The sequence below is a fragment of the Candoia aspera genome, chromosome 1, assembly GCF_035149785.1.
Source record: "Candoia aspera isolate rCanAsp1 chromosome 1, rCanAsp1.hap2, whole genome shotgun sequence".
Lineage (NCBI taxonomy): Eukaryota > Metazoa > Chordata > Lepidosauria > Squamata > Boidae > Candoia > Candoia aspera.
In genome coordinates this window covers 92,047,606-92,063,934 of record NC_086153.1, presented here as the reverse complement: position 1 = coordinate 92,063,934, position 16,329 = coordinate 92,047,606, and the positions used below count along the sequence as shown (strand labels likewise).

Below are 16,329 nucleotides of genomic sequence, written 5' to 3'. Positions count from 1 at the left end.
TTTTACGCATATTGAAGCTAGCTTCCTCCTAGGAATAGAACGTTCCAAATATTATAATTAACCTCCCAAAGACAGGGGTCTGATCCAAACCTCTAGGGCCACAAGGGCAGCCCAGAAGCTTTCAGCCATGATGACAGGGACCTCGGATCACCATTCCCTGTATTATCTTGTGCAGACTTTGCTTCCAGCTTTCACAGGAAATTGAAAATGGAAACATGAACTCTTGCATTCCTTGCCTTAACAGTACAAGCACACCAGCAACAGACATAGACTTGGCAGCAAGACAACCAGACTGGATTGACATATGTGCAGGATCACTGCATTACTTACTTAAGAGCCTGTAATTGGGAATGCTAAATTGATTGGGGGGGGGTGATCAACCCAAACTACTTGTGGACAAACTTCTAGGCTTCTTTGTATGCACAGCCCTACTTGGGGTGGGGGCTTTGTATGCAGGAGTTATGTGATCCATCTAGTTAAAGGTGTGAATCAATGTCTGCTTATGCATTTCTATGACACCCCATTTGATCAGGGTAAGAAGAGGTGTGCCTTTTCACTTTTCCTTCTCTCTTTTCCAGAATGTCTCTGTATTAGAAAACCATCACTGGAGATCTACAATAGGCATGCTTCGAGAATCAAGGCTACTTGCACATCTGCCAAAAGAAGAGAGGTGAGCATCATAATCTGGAAATGGCTGATCTGATGTGGATTCCCAGAACTTTTTGAATACAATATTTTTCCAGTGTGCTATATAGGATGAACAGGTGTGCAAATGAATGGCTGAGTTTGTTTGGGTTTTGCTTGGCCTGATGTTTGAATACAGCCACTTATTCATCTAATTATCTATTCACTTGCCCTAGGGCACCAGATCCAAAAATTTCCAAAAGATCCACATTTGGGAATATAGTCTGGTTTGTAATCCCCATGTCATCCATGTCAATGTGGTATGTATGTTGATACATGCACATGTGTGTATGTCTACATGCATGCTTCCCAGTTGCATTTGTCTGGGAAAAAAAATTAAATTACAACTTGGAACTGCCCAATTTGACTGGCATTACTCATTCATTCTAGGGCAGTCCCTGAACCAATCTTGAACATTTCCCTTCTGCAAGGAAGCTATATTCAAAATCTCTAGCAGCAGTAATTGTGAGATCTCGTGGTTAAGGCACATGTATGGAATACTGTTCTGCATCACTCCAGAGTGCTTGCTTCTTTATTCAAACTGGCAGAAACTGTAGGAGGACTCTGTGGTGAGATTTACATCAGTATAGTGAGAAATAGGGCTGCATGGTTGTGGAGACAGATGTAGCTGTTCTAATGAGCATCCTTCCAACTCAATTCCAAAACATTGCACAGCCCTAATCATAAACCAGATGAAGTGGAGCTGCTCAGGGATGTCCGCAGGAGGGGTCAATGACATTAACATGATGGGTTCAACCAGGCAACTGAAGCCCCAACCTTTTTACATATGTATCTCATGCATCACAAATGTGCAAAAATGGGCAGGGTTTCCATCACCCCAGTCATGCCCACCATTTTGATGTTGTTGTTCCTCCCAAAGGACACCCCCACGGCCACTTAATAAGAGGAAGCACTACAGTAACAACACAAGATGGGGAAAATAACATGTTAATAAGAGCTTCTTTTATTTTGCATTATAGTCATGATATTGAACAACAACTTGGTTCCCTGATCTTGGCAACAGATATCAACAGGCAGAACGAATTTTTGACCCAGCTGAAAGCTCACCTAAAAAATCAGGATTTGAAATTAGAGGATGCTTCAGACAGGCATTTTATGCTCCAGGTAAATGTTGAAGGTTCTCTGATTTTTCTATTTCAAAATAGATATTTTCTCTGGTGGTCCAGAGCAGAGGAGGCATGAAGCAAAGAGCCAGTGTTATCAAGTTTCTGTGCTGGGACTATTTTGTAGTATTCACTGAATTACTCACTTGCATCCACTTTACACATTGTGCTCTTAGGCAAAAATAGCACAAGAATATACAAAGGCCCTGTTGGTTAAGCCAAGCATTTCTTTTTTACAGTGACTAAGAAGATTCTTCTGGGGTGTTCAGGTGTAGAAGGTGGAGATATACCCCTCTCCCAACATTGTTCCCCTGCAACTGGTATTTGGGGGCAAGCTGCTCTCAACCCTGGAACAACTTTAGTTTTTTTAAAAACTTATAGTCCTTGATAGACCCATTCTCCATAAATTTATCCAATTGTCATCCAAATCCAATGTATCCAATTGCCATTTACTGTATGATCATTAACACAATTTGTGGTTATGAATTCTACAGGTTAGTGATGTATCAGGAAATGCATTCTTATATTCTAAAACCTCATCCCAGTCAGCTTTATTGGCCGTTCCCTGGCCTTACTGTTTTGAAGATGAGAGAAAAATTTCTCTATGCCCACTTTCTCCATGCTATCCATAATTTTGATACACTTGATATATCTCATCTCAGTTGCCTTTCACGCCATATGGTTGCAGCAAATTGAATGAAGGCAAACTTTATTGTGAATTTGTGAACTTGTACTATATATAGGTCATCATAGTTAACTGGACAGGAGAGACCGGGCATGGCCTCCCCAGCTACTTGAGTAATTCAGACAACTCAGTGCTTTATTCTCACAATACGGGTAGTCCTTGCTTAACAACCACAATTGGGACTGGCAACTTTGTTGCTCAGCGATGTGGTCAATAAGCAAGACATCATGTGACCGCAATGGGTTTATGACCTCAATCCCGCTGCAGTCGTTAAGTGAATCGCCCACAATCATTAAGCAAGACATCATGTGACCATGACTTGTAATTTTACTGCTGGCTTCTTCATTGACTCTGCTTGTCAGAAGCTGGCTGTGAAGCATGCAAATGGTAATCACATGACTGCAGGATGCTGCCACAGTCATAAACACCTGCTGGTTGCAAAGCGCCTGAATCTCAATCATGTGACTGCAGGGTTGCTGTGACAGTCATTAGTGCGAGGACTGGTCAGAAAGTTACTTTTTCAGTGCCATCATAACTTCAAATGGTCAGTAAATGAGGCAGTCAGTAAGCAAGGACTACCTATAATGAGAAAATAAAATTAAAGCACTGATAAAACTCCCCTCACCACTCTACTACTGAAACATAAGGAATAGTGAGGGAAAAGAAGGAATAAGAAGTTATTCTGATTTGCATTTTTTCCACATGTGGCACTTTAGCCACCCTTGGGAGAAGTTACATGCATATAATTGATCACCAAGAGCAAAACAAAAGATGTACATGTCTTTTTTCTTCATTTTATAGTTATTACTTTTTAAGACGTAAGCCCCCGGAGTCATTTGGGAATCGGGCAGCCTCTAAATCCAATAAAATAAATGAATCAATCAGCCAACCCACCCTGAGGGGGTGTCTTAGTTGCCAATCCATTAAGCTCCTTTTTGGCTTTTGAGTCTTTTTTCTCATTTTTACTTTTTTATCCCATGTTCAATTTTTAGGATTCGTCCAATATAACATTTTGCATTATAATTTGTTTTCTGGAGGATTAGTTGCTGTCCCTGTCTAGCAAGTTGAGAAATGTCTATAGCACAGGAACCTAGCTCTGCAGGAATCAGATTGTGCTGATGAGAAAGTTTAATGCTCCTATTTGATCCCCAGATGTAAGATGTTCATGGAATGGCTTCCAGCTGTTAAATTCAAAACAACTTACCACCTGTTATTCCAGCAAAGTGGAATAGCATGTCCCCTGATATCTGTATGGCCCCAACCCTGTTGAGCTTTCTCAAAGCTGTAAAAACTTGCTTTTTCCATCAGGCCATAGGAGTATGATGGAGGGTTTTGCTGTCACATGGTAGTTTGGTGGTGAATTTATATGGATGGTTTTCTTCCCAATGTCTGCATGGACTTCGTTGTTTTCTCTGTTTGTTTTTAACAGTTATTTACCTGATGTTTTAACCCTATGGTGTAAGTGGCCTAAAGTCTCAGCAATTGAGGTGGAAAACAGGTGAAACAAATAAATAAATACCATGTTCAGCATGCAATAGACAAGGAGAATAAGGGCGGGGGGAGAAAGAGAAAGAACGCATGCACTCGGGGTTGAATTGATGGATTTTTTGTATTCTCTGAGATTGCTTTTCTTCTTGTAGATGTTTCATTGCCAGGTTAGATAGCATCATCTGTGCAGTGAAACATCTGCAAGAAGACAAGCAAGCTTAGAGAACACCAAAGACTCAACAAAGCTGGAGTTACTGGGATGGAATGTGTAACAAACCCTGGCAAGCAATGGAGGAAACAGGACCATTGCAAAAAAGACACCTCAGCCCAGGGGAGGGGGGAAATTGCATGCCTCTGTGGGTGATGAACTCACTTTGGGCTGTGGTACCTCCAACGGATGTCATGCATCCATGGCCATAATGACCTGAAGCAATTATGTTTGGCCCTTAAGGCCACAGATATTCATCATCCCTCCTTCAGCTACCTAGAGAAGAAACCGGCAGGATAATAACATGACCCTTAGAAAGTTAATTATTAAAACGATCTATTATGAGTAATGGTTATACTCTACCCTTGAACTTCCTTTTGTTCTGCTTTTTTTCAGTGGTGTTATGAGATGAGAAAGTTTTTATTGGAAATCATTTCAGGAGGTAGATAGAGCAGAGGTGGGTGCTTCACGAATAACAAGGAGCTGAATTAAAGTCATATGGAAACATCTGCCCTAAATTACCAATTACAGTTTTAAAGTATGGACTAATATCTCAGTAATGGTGTTTTCTTTCTTTCTTTTCCTGGAAACTTTAATGATGGTAAAGGGTGAAAGCAGAATTCTATAGGAATGGAAACACTGATGCATATGGTACAGTTAATGGCATGGGCATCTAGGCAGTATTCAGGCCATACTTCTGATTTTCCCCTGGATGTGTGCTCAGCAGCCTGAGAGTATTTCAGGTTTATAGGCAGAAAAGTCTATCCAGTAATCAAACAAAAATCGAATTACTTTCCACAATGAGTTTATAGTTGATGAGTTGCTACTTTTCATGGCAACCAATGGAGAGATTTCTGTTTTTTTACTGATAGGAATTTTGTATACAGGGTGTACCAAAAGTCAAGCCCCATAGATCATTTATTATATAAATTAAATGTTTGAATTGGTTGCCATTTTCTTCTAAATACTTCCTTATTCATTTGACACACAACCTTTGAACATTCCTAATTAAAGTAACGTTTTCTCTGAAAAATTAATAATACCAGGAGGAGCTGGGACACTCACTTAAGTGTTCTATTAACTATCTCTGTCCTTCTATTAACTATTAGGAGCTATATGGATAAGATCTACTTGTTTTTTTAATGCAACAATTTATTTAGTTTTGTTTTGGTATTGCCTTGTTTACTGTATCTGTAATGTTCTTATTACTTAAGGAGCAAAACAGTATATCAGTCATTTAATTATTGGAGTTGATATGAATTCATAGTTCATTCATATTTACATAGCTACATCTAAGCTAATGCTCTCTTTGCATGAAAGCGTATTTTGGAGAAGTGGGAGAAACTGAGTCCATGCTTTATGCTGGCAAAGATGAAACAAAGCAAAAGAAAACTGCCAAGAAATGTGGCATCACCACAAGTGTATTATTTCTATATTCTTGTTCCTCTGGAGGAGCCAGTGCAATTTACAAGGGAATAATAAAAACAGTGCTAAGATAAAACCATCGCAGTAAAACTTAACAGTCCTTAAAATAGTACATACACACATTAAAATATAGTTCATTTTAAGCCAGAACAGCAACATGACAGGCAGTCTAAAAGATATTCTGGTCCTGAAGTCATTGTCATCCTGGAAATGGCAGGTGTGTCTTCAATTGTTGGCTAAAAAGAAGACAGGGTGACAGACAAACAGCTTTCCTTCAAGAAGGCTTCCTTCAAGAATTCCCTCCTAACTTCAAATTAGACAATTGTATAATTGGGGTGCTCCCACTGAGAAGGCCAACGCCACTGTATTGTGAGCTGAACCAATCTGTGGGACCATGAGCAGAGCCTTCTCAGCTGATCTTGCAGCAAAGATTAATGTCAACATGTACAAAAATGTACATGCAGTCCTTTCAGGACCACTACTATATAGTTTCATTTTGCTGCCCTTCTGAAAATTCTGCATCAGTTGCAGCTTTTAGATCATTTTCAGTATAGCCCCATGTAGAATATATGGCAATAATGCAGTTGCTAGAGCATGCATCATTGAAGTTAGGCTGTCTCAATTTTGGTATGATTATGGGGTTGTAAATTATCAGTAATCTGTTGTGTTAGAATTTGCAACTCAGTTACTCCCAGTGGGAAAACATTTTACTTGTGAAATGTCTGCTCAGCATCTGGCCATCTCTACCAGTAGGCAGGATCCTCTCAGACAGGTATTTGGGGATGTAATGAAAAGACCAGACGTCATTAGTACATCATTAGTAGTTTAATTTATTTCTGTTGTACCTTTACTCCAGGGAGAGAGGTGCAGGATTTTCTCCCTCAGGTTCCTTGGTTGGTCTTAGGCACCAGGCAACCTGACTGGTGGGATTTGATGTTTTGCCTCAGGCAGCAGAAAATGTCTTGGGCCAGCTATGTGGCCATTTTACTAAAGCTGACCACCCTGTCTTATTTTTCCTCTAACAGAAACCATTTCCTCCAAGCAGTAGGTACCAACTCATCCCCAAATATTTTGAATCTGTTAATTCAGTTAGGGCAGCGGCTACATCTGGATTGGTTGGGAGTGATACAGCCAAATTTTTTTGGAATCAAAAAGTCCTCAGGATCAGGTTCCATCAACCATTCTTGTGATTATCCTAAAATGCAGTTTGTAATGAGTACTAAACCAAAGAAGCAACACTAGAAGATGCCTTCTGTTTCCAGATAGACTTCATCTTAAAAAAGGCACACTCACTCAATTATTCTTTCACATACAAAGCCAACTTGCAGTCTTAATAGATTTGCTAGTGCTGAAAAATCAGTAGTCATAAAATACACCCTAAAACCAACCATACTCCCCAGTATTAAATTAAAATTATTTTTTAAAGCTGGCAGGAGGTAAAAAGAAAAATTTCACAAGGTGTAACTGTCAAGTGCTTTTGGTTTGGGGTATTTTGGGGAGGGGAGGGGAGAGGAGGGAGTAGGCCATTGTGCATTGCTGGCATTGCTGGGGCCTGTGAAGGTTTTACTGTTGGCAGAGTGCTAGAAAGCATTTGGCCCAGGAGAGATCAGAAAAGTCACACACCAGGCATTTCCATAAAAATAATTTTATTTACAGAAAACAAACATATTTAAAGGCTGTTTGCTGAGAGGAGAGATTTCTCTCAGCTGCATATTCTCTGCAAGCCTACACAGAAGGGAAACTGAAACTAAAAGAAGTCCAGGCAAGTTCTTCGCTTAGGCAATGCAACATTAACATGTGAAAAGGGGACATTTAAATTCAACCTCTTCACCCAGCCAAAATGATTAGTTACCATAGTAACCTTAATCTGTAGTAGAAAACATATTAACACTCCCCTTTTTATACTACAGAATAAGACACAAACCAATTTTCTTTGACAACTCTGTATGTCTTTCCATTCACATTATTTTAACATTATCTCCCCTTTGGTTTAACAGAAAGCTACCATCCTTCTTCCTGTGTATTTCCAAACCTAGGTAATTTGTTACAGTTCCAAGGCTTTTTAATGTGAAATGGCTTTTCATGCAGGCTTCAAAATCAAGCCTTTGTTTTTCTGTTGGTGTGAACAGCAGCAAATCATCAACATAAATGCACAGATACATACAGCCTTGTTTGTCTTTCTTCATATATACACATGGATCTGCTTTTCCTTTTTCAAAACCAAAATTCTGCAGTTTTTCATCTAATTTTTGGTTCCAGGATCTAGCAGCTTGTTTTAACCCATAGATTGATTTCTGCGGTTCACAGACTAGATTCTCCCCTTTTTCATAGCCAGGGGGTTGCTGCATGTATAATTTGTGGTCTAAATCACCATAGAGAAATGCAGTTTGAATGTCATAGTGGTGAACTGACATTCCTTTGAGTGCAGCAATTTTTAACAGTAATCTAACTGATTCACCTTTAGTAACTGGTGCAAAAGTCTTGTCAAAGTCTAAATCTTTCCTTTGAGTGAACCCTTTTGCAACTAACCTTGCTTTATATTTTTGGATTTTGCCATCAGCACCCCTTTTCAGTTTGAAAACCCACCTACAACCTAGACAGCGTTCATTGGGAGGTAGATTTACCAGTTTCCATGTTTTATTTTCTTTCAAGGATGCTAACTCCTGTTGCATGGCAGAATGCCAATTTTGTGCAATCTCAGGTGGTAAAGCATTCACTTGTTCTAAAGACTCAGGTTCTGTGAATATGTGAAAAGCCTTTACTGTTTCAGCCTGAAAACGTGATGGAGGAACACCTTTATTACTCCTCTGAGATCTGCAAGGTAATACAGGGCTTAAATTTTGACTCCTATCACTTTCCTGAGAAGCATCTGTCTCATCAGACAGATCTTCAGTTTGCTTTTCTGGTTTAATGTCCTCATCAGGCAAAAGATCACCATCAGCAAGTCCTTGCTGTTCTCTTGTGGTGGTCAGATCAACTGGAGAGCTAGAATTTAATCTCCCCCAGTTTTGTTCAGCAAAAGAAGCGCTTTTGCTAATTATCAATTTCTCTCCCACTATGAACCTGTAGCGACTCTGGCTTTGTTCATAGCCAACAAAAATGGCTTTCTTTGTTGTGGGGCCTCCTTTCCTTCTCTGTTGTTTTGGAATATGAACCCAAGCAGTGCTACCAAACACTCTAAGATGGTTTACCTTTGGTTTCACACCATAAAACAAATGGAATGGAGTGTCCTGAATCACAGAGTTATACAATCTGTTTTGTACATAACAGGCAGTAGATATTGCCTCTCCCCAATACTTAAAAGATAAATGAGAATCTTTAAGCATGCATTCCATTGCATTTTGCAAGGTTCTGCCCTTTCTTTCAGCAACACCATTTTGCTGAGGGGTGTAAGGCTTAGAAAGAATTTGTTCTATCCCCTTTTCCACTAGGAACCTTTTGAATTTGTGAGAAAGGTACTCTCCTCTATCACACTGGAGTGCAGATACAGGCCTAGGGAATTTTCTAATTGCCCATGTCACAAAACCTTTAAATTTCTCAAATGCCTCATCTTTATGTTTTAAGATGTAGATAAATGTGTATCTTGAGAAATCATCAATGATGGTCATTGCATACCTTGCTTGTCCAAGACTTGGAGCAAAAGGACCAATAATGTCAGAGTGTACAATTTCCAAAGGTCTAGTTGTAACTCTGTCACTGTGCTTACTCACAGGAGCTTTTAGTGTTTTGCATTCTTTGCAAACTACACAATCTAAGTATTTGTCACAGGGTTTTATCTTTAGATCAGCACACAGCTGTGGCATTTGTGCTATATACTTGAAATTAGCATGACCAAATCTCCTGTGCATCAGGTGTACACATTGGTCATGATATGGCATGTTGCCAACTGCAGCCTTGCAGCTTGGCTTCCTTGCATTTTGCACAAAGTACAAGGAGTCTTTTAATATACCAGTAGCACACAATTTTCCATTTTTACGTATCTCACAACCATTTTTCTTAAATGTTATGATATACCCTGTTGCAGCCAATTGTGCCACAGGTAAAAGGTTTGATTGTAAATTTGGCACATACAACACACCTTTAACAGTTTCTCCCCAGCAGGATAAATACAAGTCACCTTGTCCCATAATTTTGGTCACAGACCCATCAGCCAAAGATACATTTTGTCTTTCAGTTTTAGACAGTGACACAAAAGAGCTTTTACAATTACATAAATGACAATTGGCCCCAGAATCTAACACCCATACATCAGAATTACCCTTCTCAGCAACCTGTGCAATCTGGGTTGTCTGAAGAGCCTTCTTCTGTGTTGCCCTTGTGTTCTTCTTCTCTGTCTTTCTACTCTTGGGTCTCATGGCACAGTCTCTTTGCAAATGTCCAGCTGAACCACAAGTGAAGCATTGCTGGCTGGCTAGCACTGTGGCCTCAGCTTCCTTTCCCTTCTTTTCCCTTGTTTTCTGGTACTGCAGCTTTCCAGAAGAGATGGGGGGGGGGATCTTTCCTCTCTCTTCTCCCATTCAGCGAGTAAGCGCTGTGTAACATACGATGGGGTGAGGTCTGCTTCAGGCATAGCCTCCAGGGTACAAATCAGTGTGTCCCACATTTCATTCAGTGAGGACAGGAGGATATAGGATTTTGTGAGAGGTGTAAATTCCATTCCTCTCTCCTGCAACTCAACAAACAGCTGCTGAATATGATGCAGGTGCTCAGGAAGGCTATCTGCTTCTGCAAGGTAGGCTTTGTACAGCTTTTTTGTCAGGGTAACTTTATTCCCTGCTGTTGCCTTTACATACAAGTCTCTCAAAGCATCCCAAAGTTGCTTTGCAGACTGCATACCTCGCACGTGGACTAGCTGATTGTCCTCAACTCCCAGGATAATGGTGGCTCTAGCCCGCTCATCCTGTCTCAGCCATTCAGCACTGGGATTTTGGGGGGTTTGCTCACCAATTGGCAGCCAAAGATTCTCTCTGCGAAGATACATCTCCATCTTCAGGGCCCAATTCAAATAGTTGGTCTCTGATAGGCGCTCCGGAGGCATCACTGAGGGCTGGGAGGTAGCCATGGCTTCTTCCTTCTTTTGCAAGTCACCTCAGCTGGCTTCTTTGTCATGTAGACCAGCAGTTGCTGGAAAATCTCCAGGTGGCTTCAAAGAAAATCTTCACAGGTCTTTGCTACCTGCCTTTAAATTGTGCATGAGGTGTGGAGCTGATCTCTCTATTCTCTCTGGGTTTTACTGGGCTTCTTACTGGGTTTACTGGGCTGCTTACTGGGCCCATAAGCTGTTGGCAGAGTGCTAGAAAGCATTTGGCCCAGGAGAGATCAGAAAAGCCACACACCAGGCATTTCTATAAAAATAGTTTTATTTACAGAAAACAAACATTTAAAGGCTGTTTGCTGAGAGGAGAGATTTCTCTCAGCTGCATATTCTCTGCAAGCCTACACAGAAGGGAAACTGAAACTAAAACAAGTTTAGACAAGTTCCTCCCTTAGGCAGTGCAACCATTAACATGTGAAAAGGGAACAATTAAATTCAACCTCTTCACCCGGCCAAAATGATTAGTTACCATAGTAACCTTAATCTGTAGTAGAAAACATATTAACATTTACTGCAGCTTTGGAGTTTGTTGAGTTTTTCCATCCTATGCCTAACATTTGGTCAAGATAGTATTTCACATGTTCATAGTGTAATCACATTTTCATGAGAGTTCCTAGAAAACAACGAAGTGAACTTCTTTTGTTATGAGTTGCAGGCAATAATACATAAGAGGGGAATTGCAGAGAGTCATACGTAAAAGAGTAATTATAATATTATAATAATATAATTTCACAGAAAATAGGAAAGGAACAGTGCTGATATAATACAGATATATTATACATATACATATTCTATATACATATAAAAGTATATAGAAAATATAGTAAGAAAGGGGGGAAAAACAAGTGGATAACCAACCATTCTTGAATAAGCAGCAGATCTACAATATCATATGGCTAATATATTCTAATACACTATTGACAACTTGGAGTACTATAAGATATTTCATACCCATTTCTGGTCAAAACATGTCTCTATTAAGCCATAAAAATATTTAATAAGCACAACTGAAATTAATTAGAGGAAAAAGAAAAGCTATAAATAAACAGTACATTGAAAAAATACTATAAATAACGTGTAGACTGTATGTCTAATAAAAATATAAACTCTCAAACCCAAGTTTGGGATGTGTCACAATTCCATGTATAGAGTTTTAGTTTGGAAATGGTTTCCAAATAAGAAATGGTTTCCAAATAAGACTGAATTTGTCAGAGTGCTAGAAAGTGTTTGGCCTGAGAGATCAGAAAAATCACACACCAGGCATTTCTATAAAAATAAATGTATTTACAGAAAGCACAAAAACATATTTTACAAGCTGTGCATTCACACGCTCTCAGAGAGGACTGAGCTGAGAGGCGATGTGTAGAAAAGCTGCAAAAGCGAAACTAAACAAGCCCAGGCAAGCTGTCCTCCCCCAGGCAATGCAGCTATTAACACCCACACTGAGGACAATTAAGTTTGACCTCTTCACCGTGCCGATACTTAAGGAAGTACTCAATTACCATGGTAACCTAGTGGCTTGGTCCGAGCAAAAATGAAGAAATGCCAGCAGAATTGTACATCAGATTTACTTTTTAGATGTGCAGTTATTCTAGACATCATATTCCCACAGTTTAATTCATCATTATTCCATAGAGAGATCTATCAGAGACCTTTTCCAATAAAAAGCATATAAAATATTTGCAGTTGTATATATATTGCCAGTTCAGTGTATTTTGAAGAAATATGTGGTTTAGTGAAGTTTAATAAAAATATCTCAGCTTGAAACAGAATTCTGACTCTCAAACGAAGTCAGCTTCTACTTGCATACAGCTACAACATACAGTATATAAGATTAGCCATTTTTACTGGCAGGACCATAGAGTTTTGGGTAACTGCAGTCTAGTAACTACCAAGCAAATACAGTACCTTGAAAATGAATCCTGGTTTCTATTGCAACAAAAAGTATTTGCTGAGAACAAATAAAATGATGTCCAAGTATTCTTGGCCTTTCTTACTTATTCTTCAGTTGCTGGCTGTAAAACATTCTCATTTATTTATTGGATTTATGCCCTACTTTTCTACTCTGGCAAGTATTCAGAGTAGTTAACAAAGTAAAAAAAAACTCCACAAACATAATATTAAAAGTTTGAAACATAAATTAAGATCAGTATGTTGATTCATACAGAAATAATTTAACTATTACAATTAGGGCATAGAGATGCTTCTTTACTGCAAATGTAAAGAAGCATCTCTATGCCACATATAGCGTATCTCTATGCCATATAGACCCTCTCCATAAATGCGGAGAGGGTAGGTGTTACTCTTCAAGATTTATTACTGCCTCCTTTAGGCAGGGAGAACACATTTCTCCTGCAAGGAAGCCTTGTTCCCTCCCCTTACCCATGGGGCCAGTCCAGGCCAATTTAATCAGCCAAAAGATGAAAGAGTCAAGTAAGCAGGACACACTCACATTCCACACCCAGTGGGAGTAATGTGGGCACACTCAGTCCACTTTCTTGAGATCTGTAAGCAGAAGAGAACCCCAAGCAATAGGATAAATGCTGCTGAATTACATCTCTATGACTTGCTTTTATAGTGGAGTCTAGCATGAGCAGATCCAAATAACTTTGTGTGCAAAGAACAATGGAAACTCTCCCAGCACGCTAACAGAGCTCTGACTCCCTCTGTCTAATGTCTTGCGGGAAAAGATGCCACACACTGCGGAGAAGCAATATTTACTTGTTCTGGGCAGACTCACTGGAGACTCAGAAATCACCTCTGCTGCCTCCGCAGGAAATAGGTCTGGCTTTCTTCTCAATCACATCCATCCTGAAAATCCCACCATTTGCATGCCACCTGATGTCTCCTCTGCTTCATTTATTTCAATTGCCTAGTAAGCCAAAGAACTGATTGGAGTCTGTGAAAAGAAAGGGGGCATTTAGGAGCAACAAGGTTAAGCGACTGGGCTGTCTCCACACTCCACAGACCAGCAGGGCAGGTCTTAAGCACATTGAGGAGAAACCATCAAGCTCCATTGGCTACCTGGGCTGAATCATTTTAACCACACTTGCCATCTTTTATCTTTATTTTTTACTGATTTTCTGGTGATTTCTTTGATTGCTGTGAGTGGCTCGATCATCGAGAGCCAGGCAGCATACAAGCTTATTAAATTATAACTATTATTGTTATTATTAATCAGATTAAATCTGGCCAGCAATTGAACTGCTCATGACAATGGAGAAAGGAGTTGCTCTCTTAAGGAAGAACTTTAGCAGGAGTGAAAGATCTTTGGTACTCTAAATCAGGGATAGACCCCCTTTTTTAAGCCAGCAGGCACACTTGGGATTTTGAAAGCATGTCATGAGCACTGTCATAGAATACCATTTAGGAGATTTTCATATTCAAACACAGCACCCAAGTTGGGCATGAGCAATCATTAAACAGTCACTTATCATAAAGCAGGATTCCAAAGGTGGTTGTCTACTATATCAGTTTTTCTTGGGCAAATGGACATACTTTGTACAAAAACATTGTTCTGCAGCTATCCAGCATTTTTAAATTTTGTGGATGTTTATAGATTTAAATGTCTTTAAAAATTTAAGGGTATTTAAATTTACAGTAGATTAAATTTAGATCTAAACTGGTGTGAGTGTGTGCCTTTAAGTCAGTATTGACTCCTGGCAACTGCCTGGACTAGTCCCTGCAGTTTTCCTGACAAGGTTTTTCGGAAGTGGTTTGCCATTGCCTGCTTCCTAGGGCTGAGAGTGAGTGGCTGGCCCAAAGTCACCCAGCTGGCTTTGTGCCTACAATGAGACTAGAACTGGTCTCCCAGTTTCTAGCCTGATGCCTTAACCACTCTACTGGCTCTAGATTTAAATTTAGGGAATTTAAAAGAGGAAAGAGGACAAGTAGTCTGACAAACATCAAAGTTGAAGTCTGCAAATTCTGTATTGGGTATCTCTGCTTGAGTTTTTGTTGAACTACAACTTCCTTATCATTGGTCAACTAAGCCAGGGCTGCTGAGGATCTTCCGCATCATCAAAACATCTAAATATCATATTAAGGAAGAGTTTCTCTACACTGGCAATATAAAATCAGAGTGCTAAGATCTACAAAGTTCATACAAGAATATATTCCTTTTTTTAGCTTTCTGCCACCCCCGCGCGCACGCACGCACACACACGCGCACGCACAAACAGAACAAACATTCCCTCCCCAGCTCTAGCCATATGTGGAATATAGCACTTGTTTTATTACCCCTAGAAAAATAGCACATCTTTGTTTAAGGCTTGATCAAGATAAACGACATGATACATAGTTTTGAGCAATACTGTAATGAGAAGAACATGAAATAACATTAACATGGTATTGATCTAGATATCTGTTTTTAATTATATAAAGAATTATATAATCGATCAATAACTTGTACAGCATACAAATATAAATAGTTCTTAGATGCTGAGGAAATTATGGCTATTTTTGATAATTATCAAATGTAATTACCAAAGCATATTGAAAACAGCAATATGGTTTATATTCTGGAACTGGGACATGTCTGATTTGCTGCTTTTGGAATCATATAATAGTGTAAGAGATTAGAATTCACAATTTGTATGGACTTTAAAAAATACTTTGCTTTATATCTTTTTCAGAATATTTCACAGCATGTTGAATTAAATATGCCCAAATGTATAGATGCAATTTCAATAGATGCAACATGATGGGTAAAACTCCCAATAAGTCTTTGTGGCAAGATTAATATTATCAAAGTGAATATTACATTGAGATTAATGTATAATTTAAGAGGAATTCCAGTGTTAATCCCTATTGGATACTTTACACTGATAGATAAGTTAATGAGAAAATGTTTATGGCAGGCTACAGCTATCTGAGGTTACCTTACAGTGATGGTGGCTGCAACCTACCAGATTTGTAATCATATCATTGGGCTTTTATTTGAACATATTTTTTCTTTGGCATGAGACCTTTTATGTATATCCTCCTGTTTGCACCTATATGAACAGTAAGTGTGTAATACCTCTGAAATATTAGCAAGTTTTACAGTCAGGTATATTGAACAGCCTTGAAAGCTGCCAGGAACGTTAGGTTATTAATAAGTGAATGGTTACATTTTAATCCTGAATCATGTGAGAAACTGACATTGTGAAATAAGTGTATCTGAAAATAGTATAGAAGATGTTTTGCTAGAATGCTTGAGCTAAACAAGGGATTAATGCTTTCTAATAGGTGTTTTAAGGATTTTGAGAGATTGTGTGTTGAAAATGGCTTACCTACAATATCCTCTTGGCAATATATACCATTGATACATGCACTAATTAAACAGTATGGCCCAGATACTCTAGCAACCTCTGAGATCCTTTTTTTAGGATCCTTAAGAGATGCAGTACTTGGACAGAAACCAACGATTTTATAAGGAATTAAAAAGTAAAATGAAAGTATTAGGTATATATCCAAATGGAGGAATGAAGAAGTAGAATATCCAGTTTTGGACAATCAGTGATAAGAAATACAAAATATGCTTCTTATAATTTAAAATTAATATTTTTTCCTCTATTTCTGATTTGTTCTAAAAGTTCTCCCCCCAGGAATTGGGGTTGGCATGTTAGTACAGGAGCTC

The 16,329-nt window shown here is 39.0% G+C and overlaps 1 protein-coding gene across 2 annotated transcripts in view; it reads left to right on the top strand.

Annotated features, from left to right (window-relative positions):
- PDE7B (phosphodiesterase 7B) overlaps positions 1-16,329 on the top strand; it is a 172,420-nt gene that overhangs the window by 145,415 nt on the left and 10,676 nt on the right. For both annotated transcript variants that reach the window (XM_063309606.1, XM_063309597.1), the window contains 2 exons: positions 579-670; positions 1,665-1,809. In XM_063309606.1, coding sequence (XP_063165676.1) covers positions 579-670; positions 1,665-1,809 — 237 coding nt within the window. The remainder of the gene's footprint in view (positions 1-578; positions 671-1,664; positions 1,810-16,329) is intronic.